The sequence below is a fragment of the Tupaia chinensis genome, unplaced genomic scaffold, assembly GCF_000334495.1.
Source record: "Tupaia chinensis unplaced genomic scaffold, TupChi_1.0 Scaffold000674_1, whole genome shotgun sequence".
NCBI lineage: Eukaryota > Metazoa > Chordata > Mammalia > Scandentia > Tupaiidae > Tupaia > Tupaia belangeri.
In genome coordinates, this window is record NW_006160197.1 from 911,149 (window position 1) to 934,363 (window position 23,215).

The 23,215-nt window shown below is 38.2% G+C and overlaps 1 protein-coding gene across 2 annotated transcripts in view; it reads left to right on the forward strand.

The window, feature by feature from the left end:
- The window catches only part of SLC38A11 (solute carrier family 38 member 11), a 70,935-nt gene extending 48,757 nt beyond the window's left edge, over nucleotides 1-22,178 (forward strand). For both annotated transcript variants that reach the window (XM_006160253.3, XM_027776488.1), the window contains 5 exons: nucleotides 2,634-2,704; nucleotides 3,661-3,822; nucleotides 7,909-8,021; nucleotides 13,232-13,363; nucleotides 21,817-22,178. In XM_006160253.3, coding sequence (XP_006160315.1) covers nucleotides 2,634-2,704; nucleotides 3,661-3,822; nucleotides 7,909-8,021; nucleotides 13,232-13,363; nucleotides 21,817-22,110 — 772 coding nt within the window. In that variant the 3' untranslated portion in view covers nucleotides 22,111-22,178. The remainder of the gene's footprint in view (nucleotides 1-2,633; nucleotides 2,705-3,660; nucleotides 3,823-7,908; nucleotides 8,022-13,231; nucleotides 13,364-21,816) is intronic.
- The last annotated feature ends 1,037 nt before the right edge of the window (nucleotides 22,179-23,215 follow it).

A 23,215-nucleotide genomic window follows, 5' to 3' on the forward strand; every position in this document is an offset into this window, starting at 1 on the left:
TTTCTCTAGATTTGAACACATGTATTTCCCTGTCTATAACATCTTTTTTGGGTATTTTCCTTCTTATAAAATTGCCATCCCTAAGATGAATGGAAAACATTTAAAAGGAGCTTTAGGTATTGTTTATGCTCCAGGAATGTGCTCAAGGGACCAAGTGGGTCAGGGCAAGGGGTGGAGTTCAGGGAGACTTAAATGGAAGGGGGAAAATGACAGTCAACTCCTACCTTTTCACTTACTAATACAAGATTTTAAAAGTGAGCCATCACCACAATTTGTAATGAAAGAGAAAAAACATTTTTCACATACAAAACCCTAACAGGGAGAGCGCTCATTTAAGCATATGAGGAAGTTGGATAACCTTTGTTTCTACAGCTGTTCATGCTGCCTGAGCTAAATCATTTTCTAGGGATGAGGAACAAATTATGTCTTTCACATGAACACTTTTTTTTTAATGCTGCCTGCAATAAGAGTGGTGGAGACAGCAGGTGGCAGCAGCTCCCACTCAAACAAGTCAATTGAGCAGGCCTAACCATCAGAGGCTCCCCTTGGAAAGCTCCTTTGTGTCTATAACCGCTCATCTTATCTATGGAAAGAAAGATGATAGAACACGTAAATCCTACAAACCTGGACAAAATAAATAGGACTATTTCGTTGGTGTGTCGTCTCTACATAGAGAATGAATAATAAACTTATGAAATAGATTAATTTTATCCTTTATATTTCCTCTTATTTTTTTTTTTTTAATTTAAAATATCCAGCACCTTCATGCTTTCTAGGACCTTTGCCCTGTCTCCTTCTCCTTTTTCTAACTTCAGGCATATTTGTGTGTGTCTATGTGTGTGTGTGTGTGTGTGTGTGATCCTTCCTCCTTTTGAGTAGTCACTGTTTTTTTCCAGTTTTTTATTTATTCATGATAGAGTGTATACGTGCACACACATGCAAGAGAGACAGAGAGGAGCACCCTCCATGGGGGTCACATGGCAGTCCCCTTCCTCCAGTCTTCCAGCCGTTAGATCTCGGGCATTCATGATCTTTCTAGCATGTTTTAGGCAGACCCGGTCAGGGATTGAAACAGTGGTCACCATGTGGAATCCAGCTTCTGATCAGCACATTACCACTGCACCACTGAGCCAGCCTCATCTTCATGCATCGTCATGGGCCTCACTCAAGACTTCCTTTTCCAGGGACATTAATCATACTGTTAGACTTTTTGCTACCTTTGATTAAATAATAGTGCATAATAATAACAATATGAATACATAATGATGATAAACTGACAACCATTTATTGAACACATACTGTATGATCATTTCTCTTACAGAACTGTTACGTATTTATCTGACTTAATCTACACAACTCAATGAATTATGTACTTCCATTATTCCCATTGAATGGATGTAAACACTGAAGCACAGAAAAGTCAAGTAACTTTTCTAAGATCACACAGCTAATAAGTAGAAGAGGCAAGAGGAACAGCATAGGCTGTCTGACCTTAGATCTTTGCTATTCATTGTTACTCAGGGGTGCATTAAACCAGGTAGACCTGAGATCAGCAATTGGCATAATGGTTACATCGCTGGACTCCCACAGTCGATCAGTGTTCAAGTACCAAATCCAGCAGCTTAAAACATACCGAGCATGTGTGCATGTGTACCCAAAATCTCAAGAAGAGAATGGAGGAGAAGGGACTGTGGTGTGGCCATCTGCTCGGGGTGGGGGGGAGAGTGATTTCTCACTTTTTGTCTCTCTGTCTCTTTCTGTCACTTTGCCCCCCAGCAAGTGCATGTACCCTAAAGCAAAAATCTCCCAAAAAAAAAAAAAAAAAAAAAAGGCAGGTAGACCAATCTCTGCCAATATAGAATATTCTAATTTCACTAGGCTATTGTCTTCTTCTCACTACTTCAAGTGTATACATTTCCAAAACTCTTGAGAAATGTACCACAAATGGGAATTTGAGGCCTCTGACAGGCAGTTCAACATGGAAGAGATACTGGAATGAACAGACCAAGAAGGTAATCTCAGCTTCTTCGGTTATTATCTGTGGAAGCTTGACAGTTACATCACTACCCAAAGCTTGACTTCCCTCTTGTGTTAAGTGATGAGACAATATTTAAATCTTGTAAGAAATTAAATGAGAGAAACACAGTGCATTCCCAGAATATAGTCAGTACATCCTCGATTGGTATTAGTTCATGTTCACCTCTCTCAATAAACTGTAGTGCCAACCAAATTTCCATTGGGAAGATTGAAACTGGAAAAATAAGAGGGAACCAAAAGGCAGTGAATTTTGTGTCTCCCTCAGTGAATATGTCAACTGGTGAGCACATACATGTTTGTTGTTAAATTAACAAGCAAATCAATAAAGTCAATACTTAAATAGTCAGTGAATGTTTTATATATGCAAAATTGGAATCTGTCCTAGTATTCGATGTGTATTTCAGATAACTAGGATTAAGAGGTAGCATCTGTGTTCCTGGACAATTTACTTAAGATTCAATAAGATTAATGTGGCCTTTTATTCATTTCCAGCTTAAAGATGGTCAATTTATACTTGTAACACCAGTTTTGTTTTCTGGTACATGTATGCTTGCATTTGTTTAATAATTCATCAATTTCGCTGATTTCTTTTCTAGCCCTAAAACAGAAGATGCCTGGGTATTTGCAAAATCTAATGCCATTCAGGCTGTTGGGGTTATGTCTTTTGGTGAGTACATGGTTTCAAGCCCCTTTCTCAATATGGGGTCATCTGTGCCATGGAAAAGTGTTGTGTTGCATATTTATGTCTGGAGAGCAGATGTCCTAAGTTTTACAAGTCCTATTAACAGCAGATGATATAGTTTGTGCCAATATAAAATGAGGCTCAAACTTTTGTCACTCATGACTAAAATTTACTTCAGTTTAGAGAATTGATTTCTCATGCAGAAAACTCCTTACAGTCATCTTATTTCTTAACTTGGAAGTCTAGCAAGTGTTAGGGACTTCAAAAACTTACACACAAAATATTATGAATTGGCTGGGTGTCTAAAGCTACTCTATTATATACCAGATGGCAAAGGGTGCCATGAGCTAAAAATCATGGTGCTGCTTACATTATTCTTAAGGTAGGAAGGAACATTAAGAAGAAAATGGAGGAAGGTTGTATTGGCCTGGTTAATATCAAGAGTGACATGAAGAGACCAACACATATTGTAAAGGTTACATTGCTGGACTCCCATGTAGTCAACCTCAGTTTGAGTCCCAGACCTAGAGGCTTAAAATTTATGCCAAGCACGTGTGCATGCATGCCCAAAATCCTGAGAGGAGAATAGAAGAAAAGGGATTGCAGCATGGCCATCGTCCCGTGGGATGATTTCTCACTTTCTGTCTCTCTGTCTCTCCAGTGAGTGTACATGCCCTATAGCAAAAATCTCTCAAAAAATAAAATAAAAATAAAAAGAGTGGCATGAAGAGACCACATAAGCCTGATGTGAATAAATGTTCTCTTTCCTAGAGCAATTAAAAAATAATTTTATGACATATCTAGTAAATTAATATATTTGAATTTCAGTTGATGAACATTCTAAAATAGCATACATTTTTAAATTTTTAGAGCAAAATAAGAAAACCCTTAGTGTTTGCCTCAATAATGGTGTTTTTTTTGTTTGTTCATTTTTATTGCAGCATTCATTTGCCATCATAACTGCTTCTTAGTTTATGGTTCTTTGGAAGAACCCACAGTAGCCAAGTGGTCTCGCATCATCCATGTGTCCATCTTAGTTTCTATATTTATCTCTATACTCTTTGCTACGTGTGGATACTTGACATTTACTGGCTTCACCCAAGGTAAAATGAGAGACTTAGTCATATTTTGGTGTCCATGTGAATGGGTACAAGTAATCAATATTCTTCTAATTTTTGTATGGTATGCTCAGCGTTCTACTTCAAAACATCACTTAAAAAAAAAAAAAAAAAAAAAACAACTCTTTTTATCCTCAGCCCTACTGCCTCTCTGCTCTCTCTGTTTCCTACTTATATCCCTCCTTGAAAAACAAACCTAAAAAAAGGCTTATTCATTTATTTATTGGCCATGAGTGAAAGAGACAACACTCAACACACTCAATGGGTTACATTCAATTCCACAATCTACTCCCAGCCTTCACTAGCACCAGTGTTCTCAGGGATGTCTCCAGACTTGAAATGGGAACCTTCCCATGTGGGACCTCTTCACAGAGTGTCACCACTGTCTGCCTGTCCCCATGTTTTCCTTCTTAAACTGACTGCTCAGCTTAGTTCTGTAGTTCACGCTCTCTCCTTCCATGCTTTTATTTCCAAGCACATGGATTCCTCTTTACCATTTTACTGCAACATCACTTTCAAAAGTACTGCTGACCTCCCAGTCTTCACAGCTACTGACCTTCTTGGTTCTGATTCTCACGAATCCCTCTGAGTCACTTAACAGTACTGAGCATCCTTTCTTTGCTCAAACTTTCCTCTTCCCTTAGAAGGAAGAGCAATTCTATGCTGTTATTATTGTTTTCTCTCTCAATATATTTTTCTTTCTTTTCTCTTTCTTTGCAATCTCTAACCTCCCACTCTAACGTCCCTCCACCACAGCACTACTGCCCCCACCACCACTGCACATAACTGGCTCAAGCAAGATGCCTGTCATGCTCTTAGCAAATTTTCTGGACATTTTCATTAATTCTAACCTTGCTTTTTTTTTTTTTTTTCTCCTAAATCTCCAACCTGTTGCCTGTAGGCCATTTCTACTTAGTCATCCCATTCTTGCCTTAGTCACAGAACCAACCCTTTCTTTTCTTCCCTCCAAAGTTAGTTCTCTTTTTCCTATATTCACGCAGGCCCTTCACATAAGCCTAACAATGGAGTCGTCCTCTCTTCTACTTCCCTTAGCCCTTGCTCAATCAATAATCTGTGCAGTGTATCATTCAGGGTCCTCAGAAAGCAGGCTGAATGCTGTGATTCCTGTATTTCACAGCTTTTGCAGGTCTATTATCTCATCTGACCTCCATGCAACCCTTTGAAGGTAAGTGGAAGAACTAGTTTTATCCCTTGCTTAAAATACAAAGAGGTGAAGTAACTTGCCCAAGCTGGCTGGTGACAAACTAGAAAACAGAGCATCAGACTACCAAATCCAGTTTTCTTTCCTCTCTTTTTCTGCTTCCCTCAGTTTGATCAACTATGACCACTAAAATGCTCTTAGAGTTCAGCTTCTCTTAAGTTAATTTTCTGATGACACTAAGGTGCTCTCAGGAGGATGGCTGCCTTGTTTTGAATAGAAGCTCTAAGTCACTATGATTGTATGTAGACATTTCTTAGGAAATGAAAAAAAAAAAAAGGGCTTCAAAAATAATGATCAATGTAATTCTAGTGCCGTCAAAACTACATACGTATGCCATCAGAGTGCCATAACAAAATGACCTCGAAAGGCTTGATAAGAGCTGGGTTTCAAAACATTGCCCAGGGTCACTGTTGTGTCACAATGTGCCCACACAGACTATTCGGTTCAGTCTGTACAGGACCTTTGTTTCTAGATGCCTTTTCTATAAGACATAAAGCTTTTTTGTGTGTTAGTCATACCTTTCGGGTGTTTTTATCAGTGGTAATTGTTCAAATATAATTAAAACCTTTAATAAGAAACCTGACAGGTGTTTGATGTCATTGTTTTTCTCCTAGCTTTAACTCCCTCAAATACACATGGATTAAAGCTGGCATTGTTTACCAGGCCATTCTTCTTTATGCAAATCTGGTCTTGTTTGCACAAACTGCATGCCTCTTTTCTTTCTTCCCACTTGTAGTACATAACTTGCAGCGGGTGAAGTAGTAGGTATTCTAGATTCTTGACATTGCCTGTGTCTTCTAGAAAGATGCAAGGACCATTTATTAGTGATAGTTAATAAACACAGAACTTCAGTCCTTTTTCTCAGTGCTAGAATTTTCTTTTTTTTTTTAGAGAGAGATTTTTGCAATAGGGTGTGTGTGCTTGCCAGAGAGAGACAGAGACAGTGAAAGGGAAAGTGTGAGATCATGGCCCAGGGAGGATGGCTGTGCCACAATCTCTTCTCCTCATAGGATTTTTTTTTTTTGAGAGGTTTTTGCTATAGGGTGCATGCACTCGCCAGACAGACAGAGAGAGACAGAGAGACAGAAAGTGAGAAATCACCCCCCAGGGGGGATGGCCACACCGCAATCCCTTCTGCTCCATTCTCTTCTTGGGATCTTGGGCATGCATACACACGCACTCGCCGTGAGTTTAAGCCGACTCCAACTGCAGTCGACTACATGGGAGTACAGCGCTATAGCCATTACACTAACTGCTGGTCCCTCCTCCTAGGATCTTAGACATGCATGCACAAGTGCCTGGCATGAGTGTCAAGTCACCAGGTCCAGGACTCAAACCGTGGTTGGCCAAGTGAGAGTCCAGTGACGTAACCACTACACCATCTGCTGGCTCCCAGTACTAGAACCTTTTTAATCAACCTCAAAGCAAGTCTCTACCCCTGCTACCTTGTGCCTTAATCTTCTTCAACACAAAAGGAACATTAGAGAATAATGTGTCTATATTCTAGTTGATGAAGTGGGGAGAAGCGCCGCTAAAAGTTAAGTCTTGGGAAGAAGCAGGTCATTGAAGGTATTTGGCTTTTCTTTTCTGATTTTTGAAATTATTTATTTTATTTTATTTTTTATTATTACTATTTTTTAATTTGTTATAGAGCATGTGCACTCATCAGAGAGAGAGAGAAAGAAAAAGAGGGAGAGAAAGCAAGCCACCAGGCCTGGGACTTGAACCATGGTCAACTATGTGAGAGTCCAATGCCTTAAGTACCACTCCACCTACTTACCCAGTATTTGGCTTTTTGATGAAGAAAAGGACAAGGATATTGTCTTCTTCTTTAAATAATAGTGTAGCAGTGTATGACTTTGCTCTAATTTTATATTCAGTTTAATTGAAAAAAGGTGACCACAATTTTAAATCATGTTATATTCAGGAAATAAACAGGTTCACATACTCTGCCTCAGCATGGGTAAATGTTTCTTGCCCATGTGATTTCTGTGTCATTAAATCCCCATATTTCTTCCCAGATATTCATGAATTTGCAGTCTCTATATAAGTGGTTCTCGGTATAAATTGTCCATAATTATTTTGGAACTAATTAAATCCAATGCCCTTTCTGGGAAATAAACATGTTTTCAGTTTTGAATCAGAGCACTTACACTTGGGCTCATCAGAGGTCATGAAAGACGGTGTGTGCTTGAATTCCTTGCTGTGGCCCCAGTTTGTGATTAAACCCTATAGCACGATGTGCAGGAAGCTCAGCTCCCCAGATGTTCTGGACTACTCTTCCTTTCAGGATTGTCCTTGATCTAAGAATAGCATTTCAAAAGGAAATTTGTTTATTTAAACAGGCTTTTTTTTTTTTTTTTAAATAATGAAGTCACCTACTTACCAGAAACAAAGACTAGAAGCAAATTTACAAAGCCAATACATAAGGATTTAGGGAGTTTTTTGGATGTTAGAAGACGATGGATAAAATTCATTTCAGAAGTTGATACAATTTGAGGAGAACCAACCAAAAATGACAATAAGAGAAAAAGTGCTGGGACTCATTTATCTTCAAGTAAAACCTATACATGTTTTACTATTAGTGAACCACTATGTAGTTCTTGAATGCAAAAACTTGTATTTTACTCTTATATTCTATTGAGTCATTGGAAAAGTCATGACTCATTTTTGCATAGAAAAAGAAAGAAAAATATGTCATGACTTTTCCAACAGCCCAATATTCCATTAATTAAGTGAAACTTACTCAGCTTTAAGAACATAATAAATATGTAATATCTCATTTATTAGATAGTTACAACCAATTACCAGTCTCTAATAAATACATTTATTTTTCTATAATTCTCTAGGAGACTTATTTGAAAATTATTGCAGAAGTGATGACCTGGTAACATTCGGAAGATTTTGTTACGGTGTCACTGTCATTTTGACCTACCCACTAGAATGTTTTGTGACTAGAGAGGTAAGCACTAACTCCTTTCTTAAAAAAAAAGTCCAGAAGGTGCACACACTTTCCAAAGAGTGAGAGAAAGAATGAGAGAGCACCTTCCATAGAGGATGGTCATGGCGCAATCCCTTTTCCTCTATTCCTCCCTCTCTTTGGAATTCTGTGCATTCATGCACATATGACCAGAATGTTTCCCAGGCTTCCAGGTTTGGGACTCAAACCATGCAGTTGGCCATGTGGGACTCACCCATCCCAACCACCACACCGCCAGCTGGCCTGAGCATAATTCCTTTCTAACACTTTAGCCAGGTCATCTCTCTACTACATTTAATTTAGAAAGATGTAAAAAGAATTTGATCTAAAAATTTCTAGGCACATAACAAGCAATATAATATATAACATTTTCTTGTTCTACTATAAAACATCAGAGTTTAAATATTAATATATATGTTTAAATATTAATATATATTCAGATGCTCATAGCATAATTTTTTTTTTTGGAGAGATTTTCACTGTAGGGCGCGTGCGCTCGTCAGACAGACAGAGAGAGACATAGAGACAGAAAGCGAGAAATCACCCCCCAGGGGGGATGGTCACGCCGCAATCCCTTCTCCTCCATTCTTCTCTTGGGATCTTGGGCATGCACGCACACGCGCCCGGCGTGAGTTTTAAGCCACCGGGTCCGGGACACAAACCGCGGTCGACTACGTGGGAGTCCAGCGACATAGCCATTACGCTAACTGCTGGTTCCCATAACATAATTTTTTCAAAAGTTGAATTTGAATACTATCTTTGGTGCTTTGGTTTATATTATCATAAGCACAAATAGTTTACAACTTTTTTTCAAATAAATACAAGCTTTTCATGTAGCCAAACTAAGGTTGATGTTTTCTTAAAAACATTCTTACAGAGAAATTAAGTAACAAGGTCCAAAATATGTTTTACAAAAAATTGTCTTTTACCTAAGATATTCTATAAGTCAACATGCATTAGAGACACCATTGATCAGATTCTAATTAATTCTGTTATTGTTTAAAGAAACTTTATCTTATATTCCATAAAGAACCAAAATTCAATGTAATCCTTTAGTTTTGCAAATGTATTTTATGTACATATTTATATCAGTTTTTTACAAATTTATGTCACAAAAATAATATAAGTAGTAATATAGAGATAGACTTTGTGATTTCTGTGCATGTACTTCATTTATAAAGTAAGCTCCAAAGAATGGTATATAGTTCACCTGGGTTTATGGGGAAAGATTAGCTGAAAGGGAATTAATTCTTTTGGTGTAAAATTGGATAACATGGCTTGTCAAGAATCCCTTATGCTGTCCGCTGAAAATCCACTGAACCAGTTAGCAGCAAAACATGATCCTGCTTCACAGTGGTTCTTTCAGGAATCACTCTGAAAAGGGCTTAGTCTTAGGTCCTATTCCTAGAGGCTGTTTACACAGGGCACCTTGTGAATAGGTCTAATGTGTAGAGTGAAACGTCTCTGGAGCTTTAAACATACTAAGTAATCTCTAGCTTCTCAAGGCAGGCCAGTGCTTACCTTATGCCAGGACTGAGGATAAGGGGCTGCACAGGAAAATGGAAGAGGAAAATATTTAGCACTGTGTTTCCTTTACAATTAGCACCTCTGCTCATTCAGCACCGTGTAACTCACAGGCTAATACTCTATCTTCACTGTGAGAGAGAATTAGACCTAACTAAGATTACTGTTTTAAAAAAAAATTTAAGCCTTTCGAAAATTTGCTAACTACTTCAGAGGCAGGAAATGATATTTCTTTAGCTTTTGCCTAGTACTTTATATTCAAATCTGATCTCGAGATCAGCAAGAACAGGTGGTACATTCTCATGTGGTTTCTGGTAAACAGCCGGAGGTGGCCTGAGTCATGGTACCTGCACTACTTTTGTCTTTAGTACTTGGAACTTGAGCTTCCTCCCTAGCTGCCACCACAGGAAGACAGAACTAAATCAAGATCTCTACTGTGGTAGAAGGTAAAAGAATGTCACATATACTTTTCCCATTCATTTCCTTTCTCAATCTCTTCTTTCTACACAAACATACAGTTGATATAAACATAATCAAAAGTATTTATTATTTATTTCGAGAGCTTTTTTTGTTTGTTTGTTATAGGGTGCGTATGCTCGCCAGACAGACAGAGAGAGACAGAGAGACAGAAAGTGAGAAATCACCCCCCAGGGGGGATGGTCACGCCGCAATCCCTTCTCCTCCATTCTCCTCTCAGGATCCTGAGCACGCATACATACGTGCCCGGTGTGAATTTAAGCCACCAGGTCCAGGACTCAAACTGCAGTCGAATACATGGGAGTCTAGCAACATAGCCATTACATCAACTGCTGGTCCCAATCAGAAGTATTTCTATTCATAGGTAAAGTAGGCAGCCCATGTAAGGATGTCAAAAAAGGTTTCTACCCCTCTTGGGAACCTGCAGTTAGCGTAATGGCTATGTCGCTGGACTCCATCGTAGTTGACCACGGTTCACGTCCCGAACCCGGTGGCTTAAAACTCACGCTGGGCACATGTGCGTGTGTGCCCAAGATCCCGAGAGGAGGGAGAATGGAGGAGAAGGGATTGTGGTGAACATGGCTTGTCAAGAATCCCTTATGCTGTCCGCTGAAAATCCACTGAACCAGTTAGCAGCAAAACATGATCCTGCTTCACAGTGGTTCTTTCAGGAATCACTCTGAAAAGGGCTTAGTCTTAGGTCCTATTCCTAGAGGCTGTTTACACAGGGCACCTTGTGAATAGGTCTAATGTGTAGAGTGAAACGTCTCTGGAGCTTTAAACATACTAAGTAATCTCTAGCTTCTCAAGGCAGGCCAGTGCTTACCTTATGCCAGGACTGAGGATAAGGGGCTGCACAGGAAAATGGAAGAGGAAAATATTTAGCACTGTGTTTCCTTTACAATTAGCACCTCTGCTCATTCAGCACCGTGTAACTCACAGGCTAATACTCTATCTTCACTGTGAGAGAGAATTAGACCTAACTAAGATTACTGTTTTAAAAAAAAATTTAAGCCTTTCGAAAATTTGCTAACTACTTCAGAGGCAGGAAATGATATTTCTTTAGCTTTTGCCTAGTACTTTATATTCAAATCTGATCTCGAGATCAGCAAGAACAGGTGGTACATTCTCATGTGGTTTCTGGTAAACAGCCGGAGGTGGCCTGAGTCATGGTACCTGCACTACTTTTGTCTTTAGTACTTGGAACTTGAGCTTCCTCCCTAGCTGCCACCACAGGAAGACAGAACTAAATCAAGATCTCTACTGTGGTAGAAGGTAAAAGAATGTCACATATACTTTTCCCATTCATTTCCTTTCTCAATCTCTTCTTTCTACACAAACATACAGTTGATATAAACATAATCAAAAGTATTTATTATTTATTTCGAGAGCTTTTTTTGTTTGTTTGTTATAGGGTGCGTATGCTCGCCAGACAGACAGAGAGAGACAGAGAGACAGAAAGTGAGAAATCACCCCCCAGGGGGGATGGTCACGCCGCAATCCCTTCTCCTCCATTCTCCTCTCAGGATCCTGAGCACGCATACATACGTGCCCGGTGTGAATTTAAGCCACCAGGTCCAGGACTCAAACTGCAGTCGAATACATGGGAGTCTAGCAACATAGCCATTACATCAACTGCTGGTCCCAATCAGAAGTATTTCTATTCATAGGTAAAGTAGGCAGCCCATGTAAGGATGTCAAAAAAGGTTTCTACCCCTCTTGGGAACCTGCAGTTAGCGTAATGGCTATGTCGCTGGACTCCATCGTAGTTGACCACGGTTCACGTCCCGAACCCGGTGGCTTAAAACTCACGCTGGGCACATGTGCGTGTGTGCCCAAGATCCCGAGAGGAGGGAGAATGGAGGAGAAGGGATTGTGGTGTGACCATCCCCCCTGGGGGGTGATTTCTCACTTTCTGTCTCTATGTCTCTCTCTGTCTGTCTGGCGAGCGCACGTGCCCTATAGTGAAAACCTCTCCAAAAAAAAGGGTTTCTACCCCTCTTAAGTATCCACCACTAGCCTGTCTCACTGATTTTTCCCCTCTCATAGTCATAGTTTGGAGGCATCTGTAAGATTACATTTTAAATAAGATATTTGAAAAGACGTTATTAGTATCACCACTAAATTACAGGCAGAGTCATGGTAGCATCCAGCCTATGGAGTATGTCACCTCTCTGGAGAGCAAAGCTGGGAGAGCTGATTCCCTAGCACCCAACCCCCTACTGTCATTTGCAACTCTTGTCTCACTTTTCTTTTGCACAGGTCACCACTGTATTCAAACTGTTTCCTTCTCATTCTCCGTTGGCATCGTTTCTGTTTTTACCTCCTTGATCTTCTTCATACTGTTGCCTCAGCCTCTAATTCTCCTCCAAATTCTATCAGTGTTTTAAGGCCCACTTCAAGCCATGGTAGGTCAAGCATATTTCAGAAATGCTGTAAAGGAGGTCAGCCTGGGACAGACTTAGCTACTTTTTGTTCTAAATTCCAGTTTATCTTTTTCATTCTGTCACAAACTAATCTCTATTTGTTTCCTTAGACTAGTTGCATATCTCCAGGGAAGTCGTCCCCACTCTTGAAAACAGGAATTACTTCTAGACATTATCTCTTTGCAAATAAGATCACAGCATAGGCTACATTAAACAGACGATTGATTTCGTGATCTGAATATTGATGAAAAGTGGTGATGAATTCTTCTCTGTTTTCATTGAGGAAAGGTAAAATGAAATGGACTTCAATTACAACAAAAAGATTTGGTTTATAGATTTTTCTATCAGTAGAAGACATTGCACTTCCAGTATTATTAAGAGAAATGTGTTAACTACTTCCTTAGAGGCTATTACAGGAATAATCTCAAGAATACCTGTACTTTGTTTGATTGGTAACCTTGTCATACTAAACGAAGAAGAATTAGGTAATTTCCTAATAGCTGTCTTATAATTGAAAATGCATGTATTCCATCACGGATGTTGCACATTCTGAGTCTGTAATGTAATCCACTAAGAACTTGCTATTGATATGTACATCTACGTGTAAGTATTTTACAAAAGGTAGAGCATTTATAATTACTTGAGATTTGACGAATTGCTTTATTGGCAGCATTTTATACAGATCTAAGTGTCATTAGGAAGTACTCTCTCAATAACTTTGGTATGCTCTGAGAGTCCCTTTCAAAGTGATTTGTATTTTGGCAGGTAGTTGCCAATGTGTTCTCCAGTGGGAATCTTTCATCAGTTTTCCACATTGTTGTAACACTGGTGATCATTACTGTGGCCACACTTGTGTCCTTGCTGATTGATTGTCTCGGAATAGTTCTAGAACTCAATGTAAGTATATTTAAAGATTTGTTCCTTCTAGGCCAAAAATTGCCTTTAAAAAATAATATTCGCATTTAGCATAAGATGTGTTTTCCTTAACAGAAGTGTCACTTTCTAGAGTGGAATGGTAATGTGTTTGTAATATAATAGTAAACATTTGTAATGATGAAACTGTATAATTTATAGGACTGTTTAGTTTTAAATCAGTAGTTCAGAAATGGGGGCAGTTTTGCTCTTCTTCCCCAAGGAGACATTCAGCAATGTCCAGAGACATTTCTGGTTGTCACATTTGGGAAGTGCTACTGGTATCTAGCGGGTAGAGGTCAGGGAGGCTGCTAACATCCCACAATGCACAGGGTAGCCCCACATCAGTGAATTATTTGATACAAAATGTCAATAGTGTTGTGGTTTAAAGAGCATGATTGCATGTTTGCATATAGCATTTATTATAATACATAGATATTACTAAAAATAACTATAAGCTAAATGGCTCTGGGATTTTCTTTGTAGTGCAAAAATATATCTAATGAGATTCATTAAAAATGTAAAAGGACTGGAGTTATATCCATAATGCATATTCACTTACCATGACCCAGTTTCTTTTTTTAAATTTATTTTTTATTCTCAAAACCTACCTTTTGTAGTCTCTACACTGCCTCTTATTTTTTTTTTTTGGGGGGGGGTGGAGAGAGTTTTTTGCTATAGGGCACGTGTGCTTGCCAGAGAGACAGAGACAGACAGACAGAAAGTGAAAAATCTTTTCCCAGAGGGGATGGCCCTGCCACAATCTTTTCTCCTCCATTCTCCTCTTGAGATTTTGGGTGTGCACACACAAACACCTAGTGTGAGTTTCAAGCCACCAGGTCCAGGACTTGAACCGCAGTTGACTATGTGGGAGTCCAGTGACATAACTGCTATACCATCTGCAGGTCCCTCTACACCACCTCTTAAATCTAGGCCCTCAACATATCAAATCTGAGTTACTCCTGACTATTTCACTTGAACTAGCATATGCATGATTTCTGCATTCAATCTGTCAGCACTTCTGCTCTCCTCCAAGGGCAAGCATACACTCTGCGCCTCTGTAACCTGTCCCTGTGCCTTCCGTGGGAGGCTATTTCCCACTTATTTTCTGAAAGTTCTGATCAAGTTTATGCAGGCCTGTGAATAAGCCAGATCAATTCTTTCTTTTATCTATTGTCTTATCTGTTTTTCCATTCCTATGACTATTTTCCTTTCATTTTTATTCAATCTTACAAAGATTTCAAGGCCTAATGTACCTTCTAACCCATTTATTCATTGACCACGTAATTATTGAATAATTTCTATTTGCTACACAATAGAAGTAAAATAATAGAAGGAAATCACAAACAAAGCAGGAAACTCAACTATTATACAGAGGATACAGCAGAGGGAGGTAGATGGGCTCCCAAAAGACAGTTCTGAGAAAATACTGATATGGTTTGGTGGCAGGCTCAATTGGAAGACAGGAAGATATTGGGCCACCTTAAGAATGACTAGTTTGTGGCCAGTCTCATGGCCTGGGGTGTGTGTGTGTGTGCACATTTCCCAAATTGCAGCAGGATGGAAAAATAGAGGATAAAAGATCATGGCATGACCACACTTCACTTCTCTATATATTATATATATTTTTTTATCACCTCTTAAAATCATTCAGGGGTTCTTTCTTCTCCCTCCTCTCTCTCTCTCTCTCTCTCTCTCTCTCTCTCTGTTTGGCAAACACATGTGTCCTCTGGCAAAAAAAAAAAAAAGGGAAGAAAAGAAAGACTCATTGGTTTTACTTTACATAACTGGGATAATACAGTACCATTTGGTGAGACAGGAATGGAAGTGGATCTACCACTACAAGCTCCTTCCTTGTTCTTCCCCTTCTACAATTCTAACAGCATTTCTAGTCAGGATCACATACTATTTAGCATCCTCTGGTCATGCACCACAGGGAGGGCAGACTTGTAGGTGCAAACCCAAGGCTTCATTAAGTAGAGAGAGAGGAAATGGTATCCCTGTCAGGGCCCACTGTCACTCTTCCCCCCAGATGCCATTTTGCTTTGAAGTTCCAGACAAAGGCAGTAGAAGATTCAGGCAGGAACACACTATGGGACACACTATCTTTTTTTGTAGCAGAGTAAATGAAAATGAGGGGATGGGCAGTTTTTCAAAATCTTGGGGGGACTGGGAAATGATCACTTCTATCAACAATGAAGGGAAAAGCTTACAGGAGAGCTGAGCAAATGTCAAAGGTAACTTTCCCCTGCTTTCCAGCTTTTCAAAGGCCAAAGAAAGGCTCAGTCAAAATCATTTCTTGTACTGAACTCGATTTGTGTAAATGGATCATTACTACATTAATGCTCTAAATTGACTCATGTGTTATCTCACGTCATGGACTGTTTAAACTGCCCATTAGCTTGCCTTACTCAATGAGTTGTAAGCTCTTTGAAGACAAAGATATTTAACTACCTTTTCCATCCTTTGCAGTATTCAACCAGTGCTGAGAACACAGTTCTCAAATTATTACATCGATGATTGCCCCTTGGGAACACAGATTAAGACCTATTTCTATAAATATCCCTAGATGTAAGAGACATTCTTTAGTGTAGTACCAGGAAATTAAGTGTTACCAAAAAATCATAGTTGTTGACAGTAGTTTTCATCATTCAACTATGCTCCAGAGATGATCGACATGATGATTCGCAGCCCTGTTTTTATTTTTGTTTGATGAAGTATGCACAAGTTTGTTTATTAATATTGCAGAATTTGTTATGAAAGAAAATGTTTATCAGCTGCCCGAACATACACCACACCTTGATAACCTCACAAATTTTTGTTCCTTTTAAGTTAATCAAACACACATAGAGCTCATTTTCCAGAAATGATAGAATTTTTTATAAATGTAACCATTACTTTCTATAATGTTAATTGCTCAACTCCATGACACTTGCACAGGGAAATTGTTTGCACATAATCAAATTAAATATTTCCTTTTATACTTACATTGAACACCTTTTGTGGTTAAGACAAATTTCCAGTATTGTAATCAGAGAAGAATACTTTGTGAATGTCTATTACGAAGTCAAAGGCTGAACTGGCTGTGGAGGACTATTTTAAAAATTTAAAACGTGATTCTAGATTCTCAGGTTTTCACAAACCTCCTTATATAGAATACATTTAATAACATTAAAGAAGAGTGCTACGTTGTCTGTTATGACCTGATAACTGAAGTTGATCACACTAGTTTCAAGGCAGTTTGTAAGAAGCAATGAAATCTAGACTCTCTATTCTCTGTCAGACTACCCGAAGGTAGGTTTTCCCCATCAGTAACAGTTTTTTAGTATACTCTATACACAGTAACACATTCAGGTCTTTAATCAACTCTTGCGCATCCTCTCACTGTGTAATAGAGCCAAAGCAAGCATCGTTTCTGTCACTAATGCACACTGGATCATGCAGAGCACTAGCAGTCACTAAAGCAGGCTGTGATCCACTTCATAATGACAATGTGAGCACACATGGATTGAGGACTTTGTGCCAAGTGTTTTGAACACATTAGATTTGCTAATCTGCAAATTACAGATGGAGAAATGGAGAAAGGAGTGATTAAATAGTCTGAGGTCATAGTAGTCGTGAGTAGAAGATTTGAACACAGGTATTCGAACCCCATAGCTCACAGTTTTAATCATTATACTAGTCTGAGATTTTCTAAATGTGTTTTATTTATGAAAAATTTGTATGCTCATTTTTCTATCTGTGTTTAAGTTAAAGAACTATGCAGTGAGTTTATCTGTACTTGTACTTTAATCCATTTTTCTATGAACTTTTGAAGTCCATTTGTATGGATACACGTTATTATTATTATTATTGCTAGAGGGCATGTATGCTTGCCAGAGACTAAAACAAAAAGAGACTGCGAGTGAGAAAGCACACACCCACCATACACCCTGCCATGGGGGATGGCCATGCCACAATCCCTTCTCTACTTCTCCTTGGGGATTTGGACACACATGCACATACACTTGATTTGGTTTTCAAGCCATCAAGTCCAAGCCTTGAAACACGTAGTTGGCCGTGTGGGATCTGCAGCCTTTACCACCCCACCTCTGGCTAGACCTGGGTAGACTTTCACAATAAGCTAAAAGAAATACAAAGAGATTGAATAAAATCAACTTCAATTTTGTTATCTTAATGGTTTTTGGTTAATAGTTTTCATCTTATTTAATAGTTGTAACACTTTAGGGATTCAGTTAATAGCTTTTATTTTAAATAGTAATTACAGTACTTTTAAGGATTCTTTTCTGTGGCCCTCTGAATCATCGCTCAGTGGAACAATGATTATCGCAGATGAGATGTATCTTAGAATTGGATCCCTAAAGTTAGAGAACTACTGTTATTTGTTATAACTGAATAATAGGAGGAAAATTATTTTGGTTGACATTAGTTACTCAGTTTTAAAAAATACCTTCTCTTCCTCCGTTTAGAACTTTGTTTCCCTTTTGTTTGTTGTTTTCATGGCAGTAAACAACAATGAAATATGTTTCCAAAGCAAATGCACCCTCAATTTTAAAGAATTCATTTTAAAAGCAAATAAAACAAATACCATTTTTCATAATAGAAATCCAACTTCTTGACATTGATGTTGCTATTAGAGAAACAAGACATCTGCAGTAATTGGGCCCTACGGGTCTCTACCTGCCTTTGTACAAAGAGGAAAAAATGAAGCAGATGGTGCCCATGGTCAGAGTAACCAGCCGAACAGACACTGTGTGCAGCTCACAGTGTAAGGAAGAAAGCTGAACATTAACAGAGCCCAGGTATAAAAATACAGCAACGAGGGCAAGCGGTCATAGTCCAACTGCCAAAAGACCTCCTGAGCTACAGAGAGTTTTTTTTTTTGAAGGTAGAAGAATAAGTTTCATGAGTGAATTGACTACATGAGTGAATTAACTACAGAATAGAAATTTAAAAGATGCATATGCCTTCTTTTATTTAGTGTGTAGCTTCCTTGCATCATTTGAGACATTTCTATTCAGGTAGGAGAATTCAGACACTTTTTCAACCTGTATTGTCAGTAAAATCTTCAACACATTCTATTCTTCCCTTACTGCAATGTACCCTAGCACCAATAGTGTTATAATCATTGGATCATGCTGTTTTGCCTTTATAAATGAGATTACATTTTACTATTGCTTTAATAAACAGTTATGGTTTCATATCCTGTCGAGTAATTTAAAAAAATTTTAACAAAGCAAGTGGGATATTCTCAAGCAAGTCTACATTAAATATCTCCAATACAGTAGACTTGTTATTATGGAATAGATTAAGACAGAACTTCACTATTACTCTATGGACGATCTTGAGTCCTCGTGACAACCTTTGACAATAGTGAGCTTTCAAATACCAAGAAAGTAACTGGTATCTAGACAAGATACTTAACTGGATTTCTTCCAGTAAGATCATCAATTATATAGTTTTTCCTCTAATTACCACCTTCTCAACTCTTAAGAATTATAATAAACAGAACACCCATTGTTTTGCAAGTTAAGTTTGGAAGAGTCCCAAAAGGCTGACTGATGACTGCTTCTTAGTAGCAGGTGGTGGCAGTTTTCATCCTGATAGCAACTTCACAGTCTGCAGTTTCAGATAATTAGCTTCACATGTTTGTTTCTACCAAGAGAAGAGACTACACATATAATACACAAGTATTAGTACTTCAACTCCTTTCTTATTGTCTTCAGAAATTCTTATTTCAAATAAATGAGAGAATAATGTTATACTAAGTATTGATATCTACAGCATTTTCCAGTAATTATAACTTTAATAAAGGATTGTTAATTTCAAGTGTCAAAATAAAGCCTAAAGAATCCATAACCCATTTAATTCCAGCAATATGACAACTAATCCCTTTTTTGTTTAATTGCCTGAAGGCATGTGTACTTACCAGAGAGAGAGGGGGACAAAGAGAAAGAGAAAGCACTCCCTCCAAAGGGGTGTGGTCATGCCACAATTCCTTTGCCTTCATTTCTCTATCTTCTTGGACTTGGGCCACAGAAGAAAATGCACTTGGTGTGTTTTTCAAACCACTGGGGATTCAAAGTACAGTTGACCATATGAGAATCATTAGGCTAGGGGAACAACCCAACGAATAAGCTTTTATTTATTGTAAGTATTTTATTTATTTATTATCATCATTATTTTATTATTATTATTTTTTAATTTGAGAGACAGAGAGAGAGTGAGGGAAAGTAAGAAAGCAAGCTACCAGGTCTGGGATTCAAACTGCTGTTGGTCATGTGGAAGTCTAGTGCCCCAAACCACCATACTACATGTCAGCCCTATTGTAGGTATTATAAATATAGTTTTGTAAGTATGCAGGTGCCACAAATGGCAGAAGCATGTTGTCCATATACTTTAAACTAGAATGCCATTTTAGTGCCTTTTTTTGTCATTCTTATATCTCTCTTTTTTAAGATTTTTGCCATAGGATATGTGCATTTGTCAAAGAAAGGCAGAGATAGAGAGAGAGGAAAAGTGAGAAATCACCCCTTAGGGGAAAGATCACACCACAGTCCCTTCGCCTTCATTCTCTTGAAATTTTGGGCATACACACACATGTGCCTGGCATGACTTTTAAGCCTCCAGGTGCAAGACGTGAACTGCAGAGTCAGCCATGTGGAATCCAGCACCTTAACCTCCTTGTCACCTGCTAGCCCCGTCATTCTTATATCTTTTCATGTGGAATAATTTTTAGACACTATAGTTCCCACTATTCTTCCCCAGATTTTTAGACACTTCCTGAGTAGTTTTATGCATCACCTTTAATCGCCATTTTTCTGGACTTTTCCTTTTTTTTGTAAAAAATGAAGAAGTTGGGACCAGTATATGGCATAATGGTTACACCGTTGGACTCCCACATAGTCAACTGTGGTTTGAGTCCTGGACTTGGCAGCTTGAAACTCACACCAGGCATATGTGTGTGTGTGCCCAAAATCCTGAGAGAAGAATGAAAGAGAAGGGATTGTGACCTGGACATCTCCCCTGGGGGTGTGTTTTTTTACTTTCCATCTCTCTGTTACTCCGCTTAGCATATGTGCCATATGGCAAAAATCTCTCTTTAAAAAAGAAAATTTAAAAATGTTTAAAAATTTAAAACGTGAAAAGTTATGTCATCAAAATCATACTTGTTTATATTTCTGGTATGAAGATAGGACTTAGTATAAAATGCACAGTAATCTCATTAAACAGTAATGTGGAAATAGTACTCATTTTAAGCTAGTTTTCAGATATCGTCTGTTACTTTACATCATCCAGCTTCAATTTCAGGTTGCTGTGATTTTTCCTTGGGGAAAATCTACTGAAATAATATCAAAGAACTTTTGAACTACAGGTGATAGATTCATTATACTATTTTTCTACTTCCACATATATTTACAAATTTGCATAAGATTTTAAGACATTAAAAATGTGTATTTTCTAGAAATTTGCATTTAGTTATAAACTGATATCGCATTTACTATGTATTGTATGCTTTCTAAAATGTACATTTTATGTTTTAATGGAATAACATTTGCTGTAATATTTTGTTTCTTTTATTAATAATATGTTAGATTTAGTTTAATATAATGTTTAACACATTTGGGATACGTGATACCTACAGTGTATTGAATTTTAACATTTATATCATTTGCAAAGTTTCTAGTATGAATTATGCTTACTCAAAAGGACAGTTTCTTTCGCTTTGAAGTCAGTAACTCTTGGAATTTTAATACCAGAAAACAACACTGTGCCCATTATTTTCAGTCTGACATTTTCCCTCAGGTTGGATTTAACCATGTCTAATGTAAGAGGGGGTGAATGAGTTATAATCATTTAACCCTGCTGTCAATTTTCTAGGGTAATTAATGTGTTTGGTTTTAATTGAAAGAAGATCTAGAAATGCAATTTCATGTGAAGTGCCCTTAGGGCTATAGCTGTCCTTTCTCAGATATGCACAACTTCCTCAGAAGCTCAGGTAAAAGGAATGACAGAATGCCCTGTACAGCTTTCTGTAAAGTGGCCACCTGTACACAAATGACAGACTACTCAGCTCTGAAGGACACTATAAGATACACAATCTTTATCAATAAAGCATGTAAGGATATAAAACGGAAAATGTGGAAAATTTTGAGAGTGACAGATGTCAGTCTTACCATAGGCATTATTTTCTACATTATTTTCTGATTTTTAAAAATCTGATATATTGTTATACTAGTTTATTTATTTTTTTATTTTGTAAATACACCCCTGAAAAAGGGAAGACCTACTTCATTTTTGGAATTATCTTTGTTCGATTCAACTGATATCCAACTGTTAACATTTGCAGTGAAAAATGCATTTTGTAAATATTTTTTGAGACTGTCCGAAGAATGCTTTCATCTGGTAACATCTTGTTTCTTGTTTTCAACACACAGGGAGTACTCTGTGCTGCTCCCCTCATTTTTATCATTCCATCAGCCTGTTATCTAAAACTGTCTGAAGAACCAAGGACACACTCAGATAAGATTATGTCCTGTGTCATGCTTCCCATTGGTGCAGTGGTGATGGTTTTTGGATTCGTCATGGCTGTCACAAATCCTCAAGATTGCACCCACGGACAGGAAATGTTCTACTGCTTCCCTGGCAACGTCTCACTCACAAATATCTCAGAGTCTCATTTTCAACTGACAACACAACGTTCAGTTTTAAACAGCAGTATCTTTCAATGAAGTTAACTGGCTTTAAAAATATGTGTGTTTTCACAGACTTCTAAAGCACATAATATACACACATGTTTTAGTCTCTATGTTATAAAAGTGTCACTTTTGCATTTATTAAGACATGGTTTTCTTCACTCTTTAGTTCAATATGGAATACAAAGCAGAAAAGAAAGCAATGTATTTTATCTTAACTGAGAGAAAGTAAATGTTTTGTTTTAATGATAGCACTGCAGCAATGGCTACCTGAAGAAGGATAATGAAGCCTCTAGCATTCACTGTCACCCCCTTGAAACATTACTTTTATTTAATATGTGTGTCAATATATTTTACTCCAAAATAAATAGATGACTGTGGGTTAGAATTTTTGTATGTGACCATTATGAGGAAAAAAACCATTGTTTCACCTTTAAAGTCTGGAATTGAAGGGAAGGACAAGGAGACTCTTCACTGTAATTTCGGTAGGTGCTCTTGTATAGGGAGAAGTGGATTTCTGCAGAAAAGAGTAGTCTTTCCCACGTTAAGAAGCACACATAATAGACTGGATGTACAGAGCTAGGTGTGTAAGGAATAGAAATTTCTTCCCAACTTTTGATCTGAGGGAACATAATGGTAGCACCATTAAATAAATTATAACACTTGAGGGAAAAAACACAATGTATCGGATTGAGAACTGTTTGATTTAAAGCACTGACAGGAATATACAACTGCAAACTGAACTTTGAAGTTAGAAGCTTGCAAGAAGAACCAGGGCTACAGAAAAGGCATTCTTGCTCTTCTGCGTAGGAAGTGGGGTGTCCTCAGAAAGATTATTGGGAGCTCTTGTTGACTAGGTTCTTTGGAAGGAGACACTGAGACAGAGGGTATTAGGGACCATAACTAATGGGACATAGGGGAAAAGCAGAATTAGGAGGGAAAAGTAGAACTGAAATTCAGGCTGCTGAAGTCTTAGCCATGGCCACAGAGAGTCTAGAACATACATGGCCCATCAGACTGGCCCTGTGCAGGAGAAATAGCCAGGTTTTAACACGGCTGCTTCTACCAGTCATTGAATGTGAGCACCTGGGGAAGGATGAGTTCTGGGGCTAAGAAGCTCCTTGCAGGTGAGCAAAACGTA